We start from the raw sequence: 22503 nt of genomic DNA on the forward strand, positions 1-22503 counted from the left end.
TATTTAATTATTTATATCTTTGCTGAAGTGGCTTTTCATTTGTATACAGGTCTAACTACATTTAGAGTGCACTGCTATAAGACTTGATAATAACAACTGTTCCTGTCCGTCTCCGGGGGAACACGCAGAGCCGAACACAGCAGTATTCTTGCTGCGCTCGTCCACGTGTAATTGATGCGCCACTGCGCATGCGCCTGGTGTCCGGCGGCCCGGTGTGTGTATGATGGCGGCGTTTGTGGAGATACTGAAGAACGAGTTTCCACAGATTGACTCTGAACTCTTCGATTATATCACTGGTACGGTACAAATATATGACATTAATATACATACAGTATTTGACGCCTTATATGCGCTGTTAGTGTCAGGTTCTGCGTCAATGACACGAGTTCATTCATTATATAAAATAGTTCTTTTGATGTGTTGGTCATGCTAGCAGACATTATCAGATAAATCTGAGGAATTACTGACAGATTAGCGCTTAAATAATTTCATGGACACACGAGTTATCGATTCAATCAAAACGTAATTGCAATATAAGTTGTGAAATAAAGCAGTTTGTCAGTGACACCGGTCTCATGTTTCCTGACAGACAGATGGTTTACTATAATATAGTGCTGTACATCAAAGTTTATATATATATATATATATATATATATATATATATATATATATATATATATATATATATATATATATATATATATATATGTCATATGTCTATGTATGTATTGTATATATATACTAACGGTCAAGTTTTAGATCGGTAAGATTTTTTATGTTTTTAAAAGAAGTCTCTTCTGCTCACCAAGGCTGCAATTATTTGATAGAAAACACACAAAAAACAGTAATATTGTGAAATATTATTACAGTTTAAAACAGCGGTTTTCTATGTGAATATATAGTGAAGTGTAATTTATTCCTGTGATCAAAGCTGAATTTTCAGCATCTTTACTCTAGTCTTCAGTGTCACATGATCCTACAGAAATTATTATAATATGATGCTGAAGAAACATGATTATTATCCATGTTGAAAACAGTTTTTTACATTTTTATTTCAGGATTCTTTGATAAATAAAACATTTAAAAGAACAGAATTGATCTGAAATGGAAATCTAATGTAACATTAATCACTACCATTCAAAAGTTTGGGGTCAGTAAGAATTTATTTTTTATTTTTGGGGGAAAAATATTAGAAAATACTTTTATTCATCAAGGATGAGTTAAATTGATCAAAAGTTACAGTAAAGACATTTATAATGTTAGTAAATATTATATTTTAAATAAATGCTGTTCTTTTGAACTTTCTATTCATCATAGAATTTTGGGGGGAAAAATGGTACACGACTGTTTTCAACATTGAAAATAATAATTTGTTTTTTGAGCATAAAATCAGCATATTAGAATGATTTCTGAAGGATCATGTGACACTGAAAACTGATGTGTGATCAGCAACAGTAGTGATGTTGAAAATTCAGCTTTCAAATTACATTTTAAAATATATTAAAATAGAAAACAGTCATTTTAAATTGTCATAATATTTCACAATATTACTGTTTGTCATTTTTTTTTCCATCAAATAAAGCAGCCTTGGTGAGCAGAAGAAACTTCATTTAAAAACATAAAAAATCTTACTGATCTAAAACTTTTGACCGGTATATGTCATATGTATGTATGTGTGAACACATGTATATTATATTCATATATAAATATTATAATATATATACACACAAATTATATAAGATTTATATGCAGTGACAACTGTAGATTTCAATTATTAATTGCATTATTAAGTTGCATATTAATATAATTAAATAGTGTGTATGTGATTACTTTATATACAATATAATTTTAACTAGTGCTTTATTTCTTCAGGTGAAAACAGACTCTTTCAGGGCCCTTAATAAAAGGACTGGCACATATAGTGTCGGCCCAGATCCGGCCCACATCTGGGCCGTGTGACACTATGACACTGTGTTGCTGTCTGGGTAGATTTTCACAATTAATCGCTAAAAGATCGCAGTAGTACCTTTGACAAGTACGATCGCACTGTAACATTCAGTGGACAGAGTGGGAAATGAAAGCATTGCTCAAAAAAATCAATAAAATCATCTGTAAAGTGTGAGAACTGCCCTTTAACCGTTTTGAAACTATATTTTTCCAAGCGTGTTACACTTGCAATTGGTTCTTTTACATGCTGACCTCGCAAACCCAGAAGAACAGTGTGTCGCAGGCGCACTGATGGAGATGCTGAGGATCAGGTGTGTGTTCTGACTGTGTGTTTTGCGCCGCAGGAGTGTTGGGTAGTGGCGGCTCAGATTTCGAGGATGGGGATGAGGTGTTTGAAGCCATCGGTGGCGTTCTGCAAGAGGTCGGGGACAAGAACGAAGACGACATTCGAAACATCTGCTTCCAGATGTTCAACACACTCCAGCTGTAAGTGCCAATGATCCGATCCAACATCTGCTGATCTTCGTGTTCTCTCTAAAATAAAAACTTTGCCATTGGAACTCACCGATAATGAATTGTGTCCGCTGATGATGTTATTTATACTTATTGTTTTAGTGTTGACTAAAGGAATAATGCAAATTGTAATTTTAACTAGGGCAATTTACAAAGCAATTATAAGGCACTCTGTGCTCCGATTGGTCGGTTGGATCAGTGTGTTGTGAGCTGTTTACCTCTCATTGAATGATCATCACTGTTAAATGAATTGCATATATTTAGTGTCACACATTTGAGGCTTCAGCACAAGTGACAATGATTTTAGAATGATGCTCTTCTGTTCGGGGTGTGTTTCTTGTGACACTGGCCACCCTAAAGGCTAATTTATACTTCTGCGTCGGGTGCGCGCAGTAGGGACGGTGTAGCATACGCACAGACGCGTCCCATATCGCGTACCCTTCGCCGTCGCCTGACGCGCACCTCTTCAAAAATGTAACTACACGTCGCAACGACACGGACCGCAAGATCCGTGATTGGTCGGCTTGGTAGCATCGCATTTCCTCCTACGCATTTCCGCATGTACCTTCTCACGCATTTCCATCACTGTCTATGATTTTCACATGTACCATCTCCTCCGACGTCTTCTCTCATTTCTGCCTTTCAGTTTTAGTAATTTCACTAAAATTAACTGTTTTTCCACCTCAATAAACTCCAACATGATCCGCTCTCTTTCAGTCGCTATTGCTTGTAGTAACCTAGCCGTGAGGAATCTAAACACAGTGGAACATTAAAACTCTCCGCCGCCAACTAGCGTTTCGGAGCAGTACTGCAGAGCAACCAAGACCTGAACGCAGAAGTATAAAAGCTCACAACGGCGTCACCTACGTGCGTAGCCAACGCCGTACACTACGATGTACCCTCGACGCAGAAGTATAAATTGGCCTTAAAGATGAGCGCTGCTTTACTAAGCCTCTGCTCATCCATGATCGTGATTGTTCCTGTTCCTGCCAGGACGAAGTGTGACTCCGGCCAGCAGCAGATGCTGCTCGAGGCTCCGGTGCAGTTATCTCAAGTGTCTGCGGACGCAGGTGAGAGATGTTTATTTCAACTTCATTTCTCACACACTCAGTGGTGTTAGACAACAGCTGAAGTGATGGATTCCTGTTTTGACATAAAGAGGAATACTTTATTATTTAGTTAGGTCCACTTAGAATTTTAACGTTTTTTAATGAAAACAAAAAAACAGAAGTCATAATTGTAACACACCAACCCCTGTAGTCAACAATTTTATCCCTTAAAACTCATATTTGATAACTAAAATTACATATTTAAAAAAAAAAAATCCTTGAAAAAATGTCTTTGTGCCTTAATATAACTCGATAACTCAATACCCTTGCCTCATTTATTATTTGCGGTTCAGTGAATATGCAAATGAGCCCTGCTTCCACTCACTCAGAGATCCACTGGTTGATGATCACACGTTGCTCTGATTGGTTACAAGGTCGTTTGTGACGTCAGAAACACCAGTGATTTCCAACTGTGTGTTTGAAACTGTCTTTGGTTCACTGCAGTTTTAAGGAGGAAATACTCAGCAAAGCTGTCGACTTAAGAATTTACACATGCATATTAGGGCTGTGCCATATCATACCGTCCACGATAATACCGGTATAAAATTTTACATGATAAAAAATTGTCATATTGCGATATTGATGATATGATGACGTATGGCGTATTTACGTTACTTAGCGCGTGCACAACAACACAGCAGCATGTCAGCCTCCGGATCAGATCAAGATTTAGTTACTAAAAAGGGCGCTACTTCAATAGTATGGAAGTTGTTTGAGTACAAGAGGTCAGATCTCCAACAACACCATTTTTTTTTTTTGTCAAATATGCATGAAAACTGGTTTCACCACTTCCCTCCCTACTAGCGTACATTTTGCATTCGCCTAATCTTCCTTCAGAGTTTCCGCAGTTCGGGTACAACAGTCAACACGATTAAACTCTTTCTAAGATGATTCAATGTTACTATTATTATATTTGTAAATAAAAGGTCTATGGTTTCGCATAACACAACTTTATCTTGCTGGACTTTATTGCTGTAACGTTAACTAAATCATCATGTTACTTTCTACTGGCCGGGTCTCTGTTAGAGCACAACACTAGAGTCAGAGCACTGTTGTTCATCACGCGCACAGTAACTGAAATGTAAAACTGTTAAAAGAAAGGACTCAATAAACGATTGCATAGCTAGATGCTGTATATTATACAAAACGCTACGCATCAATATTTATTTCCTTTGTGCTTTGAACTGTTCAGTGCGGAGTATTCGACGCGCTGCGCGTGCGCGCTGTGACTCCGTGTTGCTTCAAGCGCATCATTCAGCGCTCGGGATGCGCATTAGCGCTGTGCGATATATTGGAGCCTTTCATATCATAATACTTTTGCGCAATGAAAGATTATTAATAGCCTTTGTTCTGTCCTATCGATCATATGTTGCTGCCTCATTAAACAGCTGTGCTATACATTTTAAACATGCCTCAATTTTATAGTAGACTAGGCTATATAAAAATTCATCCTTTTGATTTGTTACCTTGTTTTTTTTTTCATGAATGTACAATGCAAAGAGCAATGTGTAAAGTTTTACCAGATTTAGTGTTACAATTGTCTCTTATTTATTCCCCACTAAATGTTTTTTCCCTAAATGTTCCGATTTTATACAATTATTGTATAAATTAGGTATTGTATACCTCATTTGATGCTAATCCAAAAATTATGCAAGGCAACTGTTACATTTTGAAGGTTTGTTTGGATTGCCGCTGTTTGTTTAAATTTTTTGTACTTCAAAGTTTAGGTAAATTTTATTAGGTGACAATATTGTGCAGGCTTCTGAAGTTATTGTTAATATTGTTAATGTATTACTGTAGTTATTGTTAAAATAAAATGATAAGGAGTTATGTTATACTTTTTTTTTTCACTAATGCTGCTGCCAGCCAGCTGCAATCACCAATAAAACATTGTTTCATATATATTTTTTCTATATCGTGATGAATATCATTATCGCAAATATTCTTGAAATATCGTGATATAATTTTTAGGCTATATCGCCCACCCCTAATGCATATTAAAAACAACACAAACAACGTCAAACGCTGGATTTTCACCACAGGGGGACTTTAAGACTTTAGGGCTGTTTTCAAAGATCATTATTTTGTGTATTGGGTGTAATGGAATATGTTAACATGCGTTAATGCTCAAAAAATGTATTATTTTGCACATGCTGTTCATTTTTGTAGCTCCTCTATGCACCGTCTTTCTGAACACGTTGATTTCTTCTAGAGCTAGACCGATATATCGGCAGGCGATATATTTTTTATTTAATATTTAATATTTTTTATGAATATTTCAAAAATAAAATAAAAACGGACGAAACACGCTTGATCCATGTCACGAGTGTTGGAGTTGTATAGTTTGTCCACCAGAGGGCGCTCTACACCGTTCCTGTTGGCAACACTCGTTGAGTTGGTCACGATACATACATCGCTTGAATAACAATTAAAAAGAACATTCCCATCAGTTCTCTTAACTCAAATAAGCATGACAAAATTTGTGACTATCATGTCCAGTTTTGCTGCTGTTAAATAAGCCGAAAGTGAAGCGGAATTAGCTAGTACGTTACGTTGTTACAGTGTAGTTGACTGACTGTCCTTTTAACTTTTGACAATGTGACTGAAGTATTTCTTTAATAGCGCGTGACAGTTATAGCAATGAGACGTACCATCTCATCTCTCCTTGGCCTGTTATATGAAAATGTATGTTTTACAATTTGCAGTATGACGTTATCCATTGCTAAATTATGGCTCATCATAGACTAGCTAACCATAAAGCGAGCTAATGCCACTATCAACAGTCTGTTCTGTTGTGACAATAAAAGAAACAAGTTTGTTTTTAAAATGCATTATCATATTATTTTAGTTAAAACTCATAAATAACTACAAATAACTAATGTTAAGGAAATCTGTTAATGTTTTACTGAGAAAAAAAAAAATCGGCCGATATATCGGAATATCGGATTTTAAAACCAAAAAAATATTTGTATCGGTATCGGCCTTCAAAATCCTTTATCGGTCGGGCTCTAATTTCTGCAAAGCCCCTCCTTCCGAAAAGCTCTGTGTGCTCTGATTGGCCAGCAGACCCGGTGTATTGTGATTGGACAGTCACTTTAAGCGGGTGTCGGAAATATAACACCATACTCGCTAGCAATTTTACAGCACTCTGCTCTGATTGGTCAGCTGGATCAGTGTGTTGTGATTGGCCAAGCGCTTTGAGTGTGTTTGGGAAAGTCCCGCCTCTTACCATAACCACCAGTTTAACACACTACTGCCTAACTCAACCAGGCCCCGCCCCTTTATTCTGCATATTAATTATTATAATGAGGAATACTGTGACGTGTGTGAAACTCAAAGACTACAATGGAGGCGTTTCAGGAGTTCAGAAACACTGACTCTGATATAGAGCTCATTACACACTCAAAATACTTCCAGTTTAATATGAAAAGAGTGTCTGAAATGTTTCTGCTCTTTCAGCGACATCTGCTAATGATGATGTTCATGGTATCTGGATGATGAAGAGGAACCCGAGCACAGTAAGATCATCTTCGCTCATACTAACTTGAGTTAAAAGATGTTGATATGATGTTTTTAATATGTCTGTCCGGCACCATCAAATATGTGACACTTTACTTACCTTTATCAATCTCTTCTGTTCACGTTAGACGGTGAATGCCAAGAAACTAGAGAAAGCTGAAGCCAAACTGAAAGCCAAACATGAGCGCAGGAATGAGAAAGACTCCCAGAAATCATCATCTCCTCTGTGAGTTTCTGGTGCTGACTGTGTAAAATGGACATGAGATTTTCACATTTCTAAACATATCCAGTAATGCTAACACCCCTTTGATTGTTCTGTTCACGAACGTGTTTGCTCAGGGTTTTGGAGGAGGCCTCAGCCAGTCAGGCGAGCAGTAAGAAAGAAAACCGCGTCGACTCCTCTGGCAAGAACCGGAGCTACGACATACGCATCGAGAACTTTGACGTGTCTTTTGGGGAGAGGTGAGAAATCATGTGATTAGCAGAAACACTGGTGTCTAAGCGACCAACACATGAACTACGAATTTATGTAACTGTACACACTCTGCATGAAAACTTGCATGATTAAAGGGGTAGTTCACTTTTAAAAATCTTTTGCTGATAATTTTCTCACCCCATGTCATCCAAAATGTCCATGTCAATCTTTCTTCAGTCGTAAAGAAATTAAGGTTTTTGATGAAAATATTCCAGGATTTTCTCCATATAATGGACTTCAATGGGAACCAAACGGTTTAAGGTCCAATAGACCGTTTCAGTGCAAACTGTTCAACGGGCTTTAAACGATTCCAGACGATGAATAAGGGTCTTATCTAGCGAATTGATCGCTCATTTAATAAATAAATAAAAAAAAGAGTTTAAGTTTTATAAGCTCAAATGCTCGCCTTGCTCTGTTCTGTGATGCGCGTTCGTGACTCTCCTGTTTGATATCGTTCATCAAAATGAACAAATCTTTTTCCGATTCATTTGGTTCATTCAACGAACGAGGTGACTCAGGAAAAGATTTGTTCATTATTGTTTTAACACAATATGACTGTCAAAGGGCTCATGATTAGGGTTACCAACTTCAGAAAAGAAAAATACGGGACAGTCGTGGCTCTTTACAGGAAAATAAGAGACGCTCAAAATATTAGTACTCTATCACACAATACATGTCATTTCAGGTTCATATGTGTTTAAAAGGTTCTCAGACATAAACACATTTGTTTTGCTTAACCTGTTATTTTGCTTAACATTATACACTACATTTTATAAAAAATTAAAGAAAGGACGCATTAAATTGATCAAAAGTGACAGTAAAGACATTTATAATGTTACAAAAGCTTTTTTCATTTCAGATAAATCTCCTTTGAACCTTCTATGCATCAAAGAATCAAGGCGTTTCTTTTTATAAACATTAATGATAATCAGAAATGTTTCTTGAGCAGCAAATCACGTCAGCATTATTTGAATTCGACAAAACGGATTTGAAATCAAAACCTGGACAGTGATTGAAGTGATTAATCGCATATCAAACCATGAATTATCCTAAAAGAATAATTAATGCTCAAAGTAGAGTTTGTTATTCGCATGGTCTGATGCACTTGAGAGAGCACTGTGATTGGATGATGCCTGGTGTCGTGATCATTCTCAAGTGTGGTGTTGCTGTTGTATCAGTCAGTGGTTAGATTAGCGTAGCAGTCCATGAACGGGACTGATCAATTTGGCCCAGTATATAAGACGTCCCGGCTAATATGGGACAGTTGGCAACCCTAGTTGTTACAGATTTTTTTTTTTTTTTTATATTCATTGAGGTTCACTTATAATATTAATAAAAAAAAGTTTGCATGCACAAACCTATATATGCTGAAAAGTTATTATTTGCAAGCCTCATTCTCTCTCACTCTGAAATAACCAGTTTTTAAGGCGTGGCTCCTTTAAGGCTTGTCAGTAAATGGCCAGTAATGGTTGGCTAACGTCATTGCATAATAAACAGTCAACGCCCATTCGCTATTGCATGTGAGTAAGTGTTTTAAAAATGTTATCCATATAAAAGCGTCACTTACAGACAAGGCATGATGTAATCTTGCACTCACTGTTAGTTGACATTATTTATTATAACTGACCGTTTTCGTCGTAAAGAAGAATATCATATACACCTAGGATGAGTAAATCATGGGGTAATTTTCATTTTTGGGTGAACCATCCCTTTAAAGTCCCCCTGTAGTCAATTGTAGACCATTTTGCAAGATGTAAACAACACTGGTCCAGAAACGGTTTTCGTTATTTCACACGTAAAGAAAACATCTTAAAGATGTTCGTTTAACTTTTTGATTCAGTTTTAAATGTTCTGTTGGTTGTATTTTATCCCAGATTTTATGTAGTGTTAAAAAAAACTGAAACAGGAAGTGCTTCTGGTCCTGTGTTGTTTACATCTTGCAAAATGGTCTTACATTTTTTTTTTTAAATATTCTGTCTTCTGGAGGGCATGAAAACGGGCTCTTTAAGCACTAGAGTTCTGTTGATACTCACCTCCTACATCAATCCAGCTGTGGTGTTCAGAACAGACCGACTTCTGCAAGTCTAACGCGGCCTACAAACACCACACACACTAAAAAAAAAAAATTATATATTTATAATAATATGAGAAATTACTCAGCAATGCTATCGACTTATGAATTGGCCATTTGTATATATCCAAATAAATAAATATCGTTTTGAATTAAATCGAATCCTGAAATAGATGTCAGTTCCCAGCGTTACCCTTTACTCTTGCATAAGACAATCCTCACATTTGTAAGAATGTCTGTATGTCCTCTTGTGTGTTACGGCTTTAACAGAAGTGCATTAGTGTTTGTGTTTTAACACTTGTTCCTGTGCGCAGGTGTCTGCTCCAGGGCGCTGAGCTGTCTCTGGCCACCGGGCGGCGCTACGGTCTGATCGGGCGTAACGGGCTCGGGAAGACCACTCTGCTGAAGATGCTGGCGAGCCGAAGCCTGCGCGTGCCCTCACACATCTCCATCCTGCACGTGGAGCAGGAGGTGGCCGGAGACGACACCGTGGCCCTGCAGAGCGTCCTGGAGAGCGACAGCGTCCGAGAGTCGCTGCTGAAGGAGGAGCGCACACTCAACGCACACATCGCCAACGGGACGTACGTCAGCCTCACTGGCCAATGCCTCACGCACTCAAAATTGTTGTATCCAGGGTTTGACATTAACTTTTTTGTAGGGCTGTCAGTTTAGCGCGTTATTAACGGCGTTAACGCAAACCCATTTTAACGGCGTTCATTTTTTTTTATTGCGCGATTAACGGCCTTTTTGGCCTAGCAAACTTTGTAGTTCTTTTTCACATGCTTTTGCAACAGGACGCGGCGCTGCGCTATGAAACCCATTCATTTCAATGGATTGAGCTGCGCGAAAATGCTTTGTTGGTTCGTCGACCGAAGCGCAAGCGGATCTAACTAGACCGGAATAGGGCCGTCGCGGTAACCGCAATATTGTACTACCGCGCTTCTGACAAGTCAACCGCAGAGGATTGCACGTAACCGCAGCAACCGCGATATTCACGTTTTTTTTTTTATATATATAAGGCTATACCCTTCTTGTTTTGAACCTAATGCATGTGTATTGAATGTTAAACGAGTTCATAATGATAACAAGACTGTTTATCATGGTGATGTGTAGCCTACAGGCTTCACACAGACAGTGAATGAAAGAGATTCGCAGAGCGCGTGCGATTACCTGCGTCTGTCTTTGAAGTCGTGAAAAGCTTGTCGTGTCAAAGGGAAGCGAAATATTTGTCGCATCATCATATTAACGTCCTCTTCACGGGTATTTTCCCATAAATGCGCGTCAGCAGCAGCGCTGGTCAGCATCCCACAACACAAGGAAGCCGAAATAAAATCAGTGAGTCACACACTGAATCAATGGGTCTCTAATAAGTGAAGCATCAGCTTCAGCGTTGCCCATGCGACGCATTGCTGCTCAGCTGAGCCTTAAAGTTGAACATCAATGTTAAAAACAATTAACATATTGTTTCTTTACATCTCTTTTAGTGAATCAGCTTTTTTAAACGTGTTCGTTGAATGAACGGTTCAATGACTCGCTCAAAGTCCGTTGTCATAACAATATGCGCGCTGAGTGAAAGTCGTTCAATGCGCATGTACTGTAGACGCTGTTTAGTTTCGGTTACAATGCTTACTGAAAATGTCCTCGTTTTTTTCCACATCGTAAACTTTATTTATATAGCAACAAAAACATATAAATTAAATAAATAAATGGCGGTAATACCGCATATCGCGCTATTGAGCCACTCAATATTACCGCAAGGGAAATTCCATAACCGCGACAGCCCTAGACCGGAAACAAAAAACAGGCACGCCACACACACTCGTTTGGCCTTTCGAGCCGGCCAAATAGTTGGTTAACGTTGCGGATGCCAATAAAGGCCAATTTATACTTCTGCGTCGAGGGTACGCACGTAGGTGACGCCGTTGTGAGCTTTTATACTTTTGCGTTCAGGTATTGGTTGCTCTGCAGTACTGCTCCGAAACGCTAGTTGGCGGCGGAGAGTTTTAATGTTCCACTGTGTTTAGATTCCTCACGGCTAGGTTACTACAAGCAATAGCGACTGAAAGAGAGCGGATCATGTTGGAGTTTATTGAGGTGGAAAAACAGTTAATTTTAGTGAAATTACTAAAACTGAAAGGCAGAAATGAGAGAAGATGTCGGAGGAGATGGTACGTGTGGAAATCATAGACAGTGGTGGAAATGCGTGAGAAGGTACGTGCGGAAATGCGTAGGAGGAAATGCAATGCTACCAAGCCGACCAATCACCGATCTTGCGGTCCGTGTCGTTGCGACGTATAGTTACATTTTTGAAGAGGTGGAGGCTACGGCGAAGGGTACGCGGTATGGGACGCGTCTGTGCGTATGCTACGCCGTACCTACCGCGCGCACCCTACGCAGAAGTATAAATTGGCCTTAAGATTCAGAATGGAAAGTGTACTTTTACAAAGTTGTCATTGTGAACTGAGCTATCATCGCAGCACCTCCAGTCTGAAATCCTGCTTGATGATGGCCAAGCACACACACACACGGACACACACACACACAGCTGATGTGAATTCTCCGCCCCCTCGTCAATATCAGGACCTCGTCAGTATCTCTTTCACTCTTTTATTGATAGACAGTGTTACATTGAGAGATGATTTACTCCACCTGAGAATGTTAGTGTGAAATTGAACACTGTATATTCCAATGTTGTTTTAAATATAAAAAAACAACATTTGCACAAAGCAAGCCAATCCACTTTTCCGTGTTGATAAGAGCATTAATATGAGAAAAAATAATGGGACCAAAAGAAATTAAGAGACATTTTGAATAGATAAAAATGTGCGATTAATCGCGATTTAACTATGACATTAATGCGATTAATCGCGATTAAATATTTTAATCGTTTGACAGCACTACCTTTTTGGTTTTCCAAAGTTACGAGCCATTTTCACTGGCCACAATTTTGACATCGACACCAAAGGAAAAAATCTGCTATATAGATGCATTTAATATTATGTCATGTCTATATCTCTATAATTTGGTAGGCTGCTGTAGCTTTAAGACCTGACTCACTGACCCATTATACTGTGCGCGCACTTTAGATTCGAGTACAAAATCTGCGGGAATAAGTCAAATTAAGTGCAATACGAACAGTCACACATTGAAATGAAAGCCCTGTAAAAGTGACAGTATTCATCCGGAGCAAATGAAACGAGTGAGTTTAGTCCTTTTTTTTTTTTTTTTTAAAGGAACACATCGACTTTGGTGGATATGGTAAATACGATAAATTCCCAAAGAATTAGATAAGTCCATACATACCCTTTTCATCTCAATGCGTGCCGTAACTCTGTCTGACGCGCACACAGCTAGCCTAGCTTAGCACAAAGACTGGAAGTAAATGGCTCCAGCTAGCTCCCAATAAGTGTCAAAATAACACCAACATTTTCCTATTTATATGTTGTGATTTGTATAGTCACAGTGTGTACAAATAACATATGAGACACAGTCATCTTTTAACTGTATACATACTGGGAACTATATTCTCTGAAGGTGTGATTTGACACAATATTATCTGTTTTTTGTCAATGAAGTGTTGCATATAAAGCCACAGCAGAACGGTTGTGCGACTCCGAGTTACAGTTCTGAATGAAATTGCATTTTTAATGACTCAATTGGGTGAACCAATCGCCCACTCATGAAGAAAGCCCTTTACTTCATCATTACTGAATGAATCAGCCGTTTGAATGAATGAATGACTCAATGACTGACTCATGCCCTGGTTGAGTTAGTTAGAAGTGTGTTAAACTGGCGGTTATAGTAAGAGGCGGGACATTTCCCAAGCACGCTCGAAGCGCTCGACCAATCACAACACACTGATTCAGCTGACCAGTCAGAGCACAGTGTGCTTTTCAGTAGGAGGGGCTTCATAAAGACAGGAACTAAACCAAGCGTTACTGAGGAGCCGCAACAATGGAGAATATGAGGGAAATAATCAACATTCAAGCATGAAAACCTGCTCTAGACACTGTAAAAGTGCATAATAGGTCTTAATATATTTCTAGTTTGAGCTAAAACCTCTGTTTCTGTGTGTTTCCATCAATCTTTCAGTGCTGAAGGGTTAGAAAGTGTCCGTCTCTCTGAAATTTATGCTAAACTGGAAGAAATTGAAGCCGATAAAGCGCCCGCCAGGTGAGTAAAAAATGATTTGCATCAATTATTATTATTTTTTTTTTCATCTGAAAAAGATTATTTTAATAGTAATTGTCATGTATTTGTAGATCAGGCTTCCATATTGTTATTCTGGACATGTAAGCGTAACCAAACAGTGTGTCAAGTCATATGATGCTCATTTCCCTCCCCTTTCAGAGCATCCGTCATCCTTGCCGGTTTAGGCTTTTCACCCAAAATGCAACAGCAAACAACCAAGTGAGTGTGTAGCTGTGCAATGATTGCTGTTGTTTTGCTCTTATAAATCTTCTCTTCATAAGTGAAACCTTTATCAGTGAATACGTGTTGATTTCTAAATGGCTGCAGTGGACCTTGATGTGTGTGTGTGTGTGTGTGTCCTGTAGGGAGTTTTCTGGTGGCTGGAGGATGAGGTTAGCTTTAGCAAGTGCCCTGTTTGCACGGTGAGTTTATTATATACTGGTGTATTCTATACTAGAGCCCGACCGATAAAGGATTTTGAAGGCCGATACCGATACAAATATTTTTGGGTTTTAAAATCCGATATATCGGCCGATATTTTATTTTATTTATTTATTTATTTTAAACTGGACATGATAGTCACAAATTTTGTCATGCTTATTTGAGTTAAGAGAACTGATGGAGATGTTCTTTTCATTCTTATTCAAGCAATGTATGTATCGTGACCAACTCAACGAGTGTTGCCAACAGGGACGGTGTAGAGCGCCCTCTGGTGGACAAACTATACAACTCCAACACTCGTGACATGGTTCAAGCGTGTTTCGTCTGTTTTTATTTTTGAAATATTAATTTATCGGCCATTATGACTGCCGATACCGATAGTTTGTAAAATGCCTAATATCGGCCGATAATATCGGTCTGGCTCTATTTTATACTACAAATAAATGTATTATACTATTATTTCATAATGTTATTCAGGTATAATTTAAAATGCTTGCATGGTTAACTAGTCAGATTATTCAAAGTACTTTTTGATGATAATAATGATTGATTTATCTGATGCTACTTTTTCAGGCCCGATCTTTTGTTACTTGATGGTGAGTAAAATGTTCTGAATATGGTGGTAATATTGATAATCTGCGTTAAATATTGATGCATATCTTTTATTCATCACTTCTACACAGAGCCCACAAACATGTTGGACGTAAGAGCCATTCTGTGGCTGGAGAACTATTTACAAGTAAGTGACGAGACGGTTCAGTAGTTAGCTTTAATGGCTGACGTTTCATCATTTATCAGTTCTGAATGAAAGCTAACGGCGTGTAAAAGTGTTTTAATGGCCGAAATCTGATAATAATGGTAGTTCCTCCAAGTAATTGTACCTTTCTTTCCCCCTAGACATGGCAGTCCACCATCCTCGTGGTGTCTCACGATCGTAACTTCTTGAACGCGGTGGTGACGGACATCATACACCTGCACTCCCAGCGGCTGGAGAGCTATCGCGGTGATTATGAGAACTTCATCAAGACCAAAGAAGACCGACTGAAGAACCAGCAGAGAGAATATGAAGCTCAGTTACAGTACAGAGAACATATACAGGTATCAATCTCTGCAGAACATCTCAGAACATCTCTCACCTAGACCGTGTCTTACATTTGTGTGAAATCAGGTCCTTAAAAGTCTTAGTTCATTCTAAGATGCTGATTTAGTGCTTTGTTTTAGTGTTATTATGACTGTTGGAAAAGTTTGAGGCAAGTAGTGTTGTCAAATATTCGATTATGATTAATAACTGCAGTATCGATACATCAATACCAGCTGCACGTTCTTGCTTTCTCTTTTTTCTGACACTGAATTGACACATTGCCGCCTCCGCTCACTCACTCATTTTTTTTTTTAACCAAAAATGTGTTTTAGGTGGACAGATCAATAAAGCACACAGAACATGTTGGAAAATAACAATGTATTTTCTGTTCACCAAATGCATTTTAATATTAGCTGTTCAATATTATTAGTATTATTAGTATTTCTTACCTGAATGCTACTTTTAAACCCAATTTTATTTGTTTTTTTATTCTATTTTATTTATTTGTGCTGTCGTTTGCAATTTGTTTATTTGTTTGTATCTTATTACTGACTGTTACATGTTCAGAGTTAAATTTAGTTCAGAGTTTCAAATTACGCCTCCTTGTGCTGTGTGAAAGCTATTGCAACAAAATTACCCAAAGTATCAACAAATCACCAGATGAGAATATCTATATATGTTGATATTCTTTAAGGTATCGTATCGAAGTTAGAAATTCCAGTAATGGGACCACACTAGAGGTAAGTAATAGAAAGACAGAAATAAATACTTTTACTCAGCGCAGAGATGCATTCAATTGAGTGACAGTAAAATCTTTTACGAAATATTACGAAAATATTATGAATATTTGTAATATTTCTTTTGAACTTTCTTTTAATTAACGAATTCTGAAAAAATGAATGTGTCATGGTTTCCACAAAAATATGAAGCAGCAAAAACTGTTTTAATATTGATTGTAAAAGAGTTTGAGCATCAAATCAGCATATTTGAATAGTTTCACCTTTTAAGGACATTGATAATTTTTAATAATTGAGCATCTAATCATCTAGGGCTGTCAAACGATTAATCGCATCCAAAATAAAAGTTTGTGTTTACTTAATATATATGGGTGCACTGTGTATGATTGTTTTGTATATATATAAATACACACACATGCATGTATATTTAAGAAAAAAATATTATTTATATATAATATAAATTAATATATACAGTATATTCATGAAAATATTTCTTAAATATATACAAGCATGTGTGTGTTTATATAATCGCAATTAATCGTTTGACAGTCCTATGATCATCATATTAGAGTGATATCTGAAGGATCATGTGACACTGAAGACTGGAGCAATGATGCTGAAAATACAGCTTTAATCACAGCAATAAATTACACTTTACTATATAATCACTTAGAAAACAGCTGATTTAAATTTTAATAATATTTCACAATATTACTGTTTTTACTGTATTTTTGATCAAATAAATGCAGCCTTGTTGAGCATAAGAGACTTCTCTCATGATGTCTTAATGATTCCAAACTTTCGACCTGTTGTGTAATTTCTATATGAATTATGGCTGCAACAAAATGTGAAAGAAGGAAAAAATGTTAATTTTCTGCACGCTTCACAAATATTGCGAGTATTATTTGATAGATGTGTGTTTTTCAATGCCTGATGCTGCCCAGTTTTCTCAATCCACCAAACATTGACAGTTATGATCCACACACAACGCGTATTAATGTTGTGCTTGTGTCAGGTGTTCATCGACCGCTTCAGATATAACGCCAACAGAGCGGCTCAAGTGCAGAGCAAACTCAAGCTGCTGGAGAAACTGTAAGTGTGACCCGAGCAGCTCATGTTTATTCACTGATCAAACACACACACTCGCTCACTCGCCCTCTGTGTGTGTGTCACAGGCCTGAACTCAAGCCCCTGGTAAAGGAGACTGAAGCCGTCTTACGGTCAGTTTCGCTCCATCTTCCTGTCTGTCTGTCTGTGTGTGTGTGTGTTAGATTGTCAGAAGTGAACGTGTGTTTGGTTGTGATCTCCAACAGTTTCCCGGATAACTTTGAGAAGCTGTCTCCGCCGATCCTGCAGTTGGACGAGGTGGAGTTCGGATACTCGCCCGACCAGCGGCTCTTCAAAGGCCTCAGCGTCTCGGCGGATCTCGAGTCTCGCATCTGCATCGTATGTGCTCGCATTAACACCAAACAACTTTGTGTAGCTCCACAAACCTCTAAGGCGCGATCACTATGACCATTGTTTAGAACGAGTAAAAAGTGTAGCAATTTTTTACGTAACAGCTGTGAAAGCTAGATAGTTATAAATATATATTTAGTTAGCGGTTTCCCCACAACCAAACATGCATTCATTCAAGTCATTGTCCCTGATTAATGTCCCTTAATCAATAGACTCGCCAAGCTGATTGTCAACCAAAAACCATTCAGATGTTTCCATTTAAAGGTTTGAATACGAAACATCCATTTAGTATCTAAAGTATGGCTTTTAACCATCATACTATTATGTACTTTAAATAACATTTAAATTATCATTTTTAATTTAAAACAATGATGCAAGAACAAATTATGTAATATTTGTCTGTCACTGTCATGCTTCATTTTAAAGGATTTTTAATAAATAAGTAAAGTTTAAACACTTCAACTCAATGGGTTTAGGTTGGGTTTAAGGGATGAGGGATATTACCCAGTATTATTAAACTCTCTAATAAGCACTTAGTATGTACATGCTTAACAGGACTGTAAAATAAAGTGCCAGCAGAAACTCGTATCAGTTACCCGTGAGCACATCATCCTTCATTGATTGTGTTCATGTCTCTAGGTGGGAGAGAATGGCGCTGGTAAATCCACTGTACTGAAGCTGCTAATGGGAGAGCTGACGCCCATCGACGGTGTCCGATATGCCCACAGGTGAGCTTCGCTGCCACACCCAAGAGACTATAACCGGTCCGTCCGTCTGTCTGGCTCTCACATGTCTGTGTCTTTTCAAACAGAAACTTGAAGATTGGATATTTCAGTCAGCATCACGTGGATCAACTGGACCTCAATGTCTGCTCAATAGAGCTGCTGCTGAACAGATTTCCCGGTAATGCCTCAAATTGGCACTTATTCTCATCAAAAATCATCAGGATTACATCCCTGACCCCTACAGAGACACTTCTTCTGTCTCAAGTCCTGCTCATTAATGAAGATGTTATCACATCATTCACACTGAGAATATCGAACTGTTACTCTAGCCTAGGCCTCGGTCACATGTCACATCATCTGTGTGATTGACGTATTTAAAGTCAACATGAAGTGTTGAAGTGTCTTTGACTTTGTTAAACATAGTTGTGTGGGTGGGGAAAGTAATATTAACTAATGCATTACTTGCCAATGAATAGTTTCTACTAATATTTAAAGTCCCCGTACAATAGTTGTATCCCTTAAAACTCATCTTTGATCACCATATTGAAATGTTTCTTTCCTGTAACTCAATGTTGTCGACTTCTGAATTAAGTCCATTTAGCTGAATTTGAAGCGTCTCTGTGTTGCTGTGCTCAGGTCAGACGGAGGAAGAGTACCGTCATCAGTTGGGGCGGTATGGCATCACGGGGGAACTGGCCACACGGCCGGTGGCGAGCCTGTCAGGAGGACAGAAGAGCCGTGTGGCTTTCGCTCAGATGACCATGCCCTGGTAAAACATGAATCTAACCGGTGTTAATTTAATATCATTGTAAATGAAGAGATGTCTTATCGATCACAAGTTCAGTATGGTGTACCACAAGGCTCAGTACTAGGACCGTTGCTGTTCACTCTGTACATGCTATCCTTGGGAGATGGCTTTAGAAAGCATGGCATTTAGTATACAATTATAAATGGGTTTTTTTTACTTTTATATTTTCTATTTAGTTAAAGTTCTAGTAATTAAATTTTTGTTGTAAATATATAAATATAGTTTTTATTAAGTTATTTTAGTACATCATTAAACTAAATGAAAACGAGTAATGTTGCCTGAAATAAATTGTTTCTATTTTATTTTAATAAAATATAAATCTCCCACTAAAACAGTATTATATATATTTTGTTGACTTGATTAGACCCAAATGTTTCCAAAAAAGCTTTAAATTGGGGACTACTCTAGATTAAAAGCTGTCTTTGTTATTGTTTTGAATAAGCGGTAACACTTTATTTGAAGAGGTGTGCATAAGACTGACATGACAGTCATAAACATGACATAACACCTCTCATGAACATGAAGGAGTCTTTATGAATGTTTATGACTGTTGTCATTGAGTGTCATTCGGTAAATTATGACACTTCTAATGCAAAGTTGACATTGTTTAAAATGTCTTTGTTATGACAACTTGACATTAACCAAGAGTGGCTGTTTGAACACATTTGATCACATGAGCGTTTACACTACTAAAGCAATCCGGTCGAATGAGTTTTCAACTTCCTCTGGAAGTGGTCGACAGTGGACAAGCTCAAAGCCTCTTAAACCCTGTTTACACCTGTGTTTAGTGTCGTCCACTTGTGATCCGATAGACCGAAACGCATCTTAACACCGACTATAAACAGGGCCTCACTCTCATTGACCGACCCTCACTTACGCCCTCTGAGCCGTATTTACACCACATGACCTTCATTTGCATGTTAATTTACATATTCTGACTTTCATTAATAGCCCCAACTTCTACATTCTGGATGAACCCACAAATCATCTGGACATGGAGACGATAGAGGCCTTGGCAAAAGCTCTCAACGTTTTCAAAGTAAGTGCAGAATCTGCTAATGTTTTCCTGCGCTGTGATTAGGGATGGGAATCGAAAACCGGCTCCACTCGAGAACCGGTTCTAAATTTTACCATCCATCGATATTGTATGCGCTCGACGTTAACGATTCCTCTAATCGATGCTCCTGCTCTGAGTCAACCAGTATGTAGGCTACAGACAGTGAGCTCACAACTGTCCCTTTGTCGTTTATCAAGCACCAAAGCACGGCGTCCAAAGCAATTTTTTTTGTACCACCAAAGTCTTATTTGATCGGTGAGTAAAATTTTCTTTCTCTATGAACCTCTGCGCTTGTGACAGGACGCGTGCTAAACTGAACGAGCAGGGAGAGAGAGACCTCTCTCTGGCTTCACTGCTCAAAACAAAGCGCTGTCTTGCTCTCTCTCTCCCTCGCACATATTAATCAAAATAATCGTCACAATGGTAAGGTCGGGAGACTAAAGTTTCATGTGCAGCATTCGGAGATTTTTTTTTCCTGAATTACCGCTGGGTGAATTGTGCTAAAATAGGCCTACGTTGCCTTAAATCTTCTCTGAAAAGTGCTCCGCACATTTAGCTGACAAACCACACTTCAAATAAACGGAAAAAAACAAAAATATGAAATGTTTTCTGTGATGACACACATCTTGTGTGGGATGTCCCAACCGCCGGAATAAATCACACACGTCCGATAATGACACGTTCAATTTGTGAACTAATGACTCATTTGAACCGATTTGTTTTAATGAATGGTTAAAACAACTGAACTGACCAACACTTCCAACTCTTCCAACACTGAACTCATGGGACGTTTAATCGGCCTATAACCCCCAAAAAAAAAAGCAATGGAAGGAATCGATAAGAGAATCGTTAAAGAATCGGATCGATAAGCAGAATCGTTAGTGGCATTGATATCGATAAAATCTTATCAATTCCCATCCCTAGCTGTGATCAAGCAAATCTGAGGTGTTTACTGCATTTTCATTATGTCATTGTAATCACTTGATGTAAAACAAAACAGCAGGGAGTAGCTGAAGATAATTAAGTGTTGTTTGCAGAAACTTGACGTGTGTGTGTTTCTCTGTTAGGGTGGTGTGGTTCTGGTGTCCCACGACGAGCGTTTGATCCGGATGGTTTGTAAGGAGCTCTGGGTTTGTGAGGCCGGGCGAGTGCACCGCATAGACGGAGGCTTTGACGAGTACAAGGATATCTTACAGGAACAGTTTCGTCGGGAAGGATACTTGTGATAGTTTCCTTCGAGACGTCTGTTTACCTGCTCTCCATTACAAACACCAAAACTGCCATTTGATGAGAGTGTCCGCAGTCCCACGCCAGCAGGTCGGATGTTCTCGCTCGCCAGTCGGATGTCCCATTCAAACTCCCTCAATCATGCGGCTCAGACACGTCCTCCGGGTTCAAGGCTGGACGCTTCCTGAACTTTTATGTAGAACGACATATTAAAGTTGAAAGAAAGGCGAAGTGGACATATGCACTAACAGATGTTATACACCATACCGCTTTTAAAAATAACTCAAAATACAGTAATAAAATAATAACTGTCCAAAATGGTTTATTTTGTGTCTGGTCACTATTGTTAATGTTTTTCATTGGGTAACCAGATCCATCAGATGAAGTTCACATGCTTAAAATAATGCATTTTGTAGCATCTCATTGTCTGAACAGGCTTATTTGTATAAATAAATAGAGCATTTATCACACTTGCTTAGATTAGGGTTTGACCACATTCTTATTTCACTATATATATATATATATATATATAAACATGCACCCAAGCTCAAAAAACACTTCTCACACAAAATGTTATCTATTTTATCTATTCCAGCATGAGTCCTCATACTTTGGAAATGCATGGCTTCTCGACAACTCAACTCAAACTCTTCTAGTCCCAGTTACAACTACATGAGACCGTGTTAAAATTGACATTTCATTCAGCAGAAGCCAAAAAAGACCATAGGCTGGCATTATGCAAATTTGATGCGTGGGTTCGAACAGGAAATAAGAATGTAATCATTGAACAATGGTTTAAGCAGTTCAGAATCACTTTTTTGGGAGAAGGGGGAGAAAATAACTCCATTTATCTGCATTTTGATCTTTGAAATTTTCCAGACCTTTTGAATTCACAAACCGCTCTATTACACATTACATGAACACTGAACAGTCATACTCAAAAAGTATAATAGGAACACTTAATTTACATATGAAACCCTTCACACGGCACAGAAAGTTGAATATTTAGATCAAATTTATTATCTGAAAACTATGCATTAAAATTAGGATCGTTCACCCAAAATGTCATCATTATACAACAGTTACATAAAAACCTTGTAATTAATATAAAATAATATGATTTTATATTCTTAAAAAAAATTTA

At 38.1% G+C, this 22503-nt stretch overlaps 1 protein-coding gene across 1 annotated transcript; it reads left to right on the top strand.

Moving 5' to 3' along the window:
• Nucleotides 1-137: 137 nt before the first annotated feature.
• Nucleotides 138-21684, top strand: abcf3 (ATP binding cassette subfamily F member 3). Its single transcript, XM_039649776.2, has 21 exons — nt 138-296; nt 2292-2433; nt 3454-3530; nt 7029-7087; nt 7217-7314; nt 7428-7550; nt 9949-10215; nt 13727-13807; nt 13985-14044; nt 14191-14247; nt 14840-14862; nt 14950-15005; nt 15164-15364; nt 17100-17176; nt 17260-17304; nt 17398-17530; nt 18182-18270; nt 18354-18445; nt 18904-19036; nt 20027-20114; nt 21200-21684. The coding sequence occupies exons 1-21, from the start codon at nt 221-223 to the stop codon at nt 21356-21358; spliced, it is 2136 nt and encodes a 711-aa protein (XP_039505710.1). The 5' UTR covers nt 138-220; the 3' UTR covers nt 21359-21684.
• Nucleotides 21685-22503: the final 819 nt, after the last annotated feature.

The sequence above is a fragment of the Pimephales promelas genome, chromosome 5 (assembly GCF_988280905.1).
Source record: "Pimephales promelas chromosome 5, fPimPro1.hap1.1, whole genome shotgun sequence".
Classification (NCBI taxonomy): domain Eukaryota; kingdom Metazoa; phylum Chordata; class Actinopteri; order Cypriniformes; family Leuciscidae; genus Pimephales; species Pimephales promelas.

Excerpts from the sequence above, each read along its gene's own strand:
- abcf3 (XM_039649776.2), top strand. The coding sequence starts at position 221 with ATGATGGCGGCGTTTGTGGAGATACTGAAGAACGAGTTTCCACAGATT. Across the intron at positions 7,551-9,948 it reads GACGTGTCTTTTGGGGAGAG|GTGTCTGCTCCAGGGCGCTG; the intron begins GTGAGAAATCAT and ends TCCTGTGCGCAG. Across the intron at positions 10,216-13,726 it reads GCACACATCGCCAACGGGAC|TGCTGAAGGGTTAGAAAGTG; the intron begins GTACGTCAGCCT and ends TCAATCTTTCAG.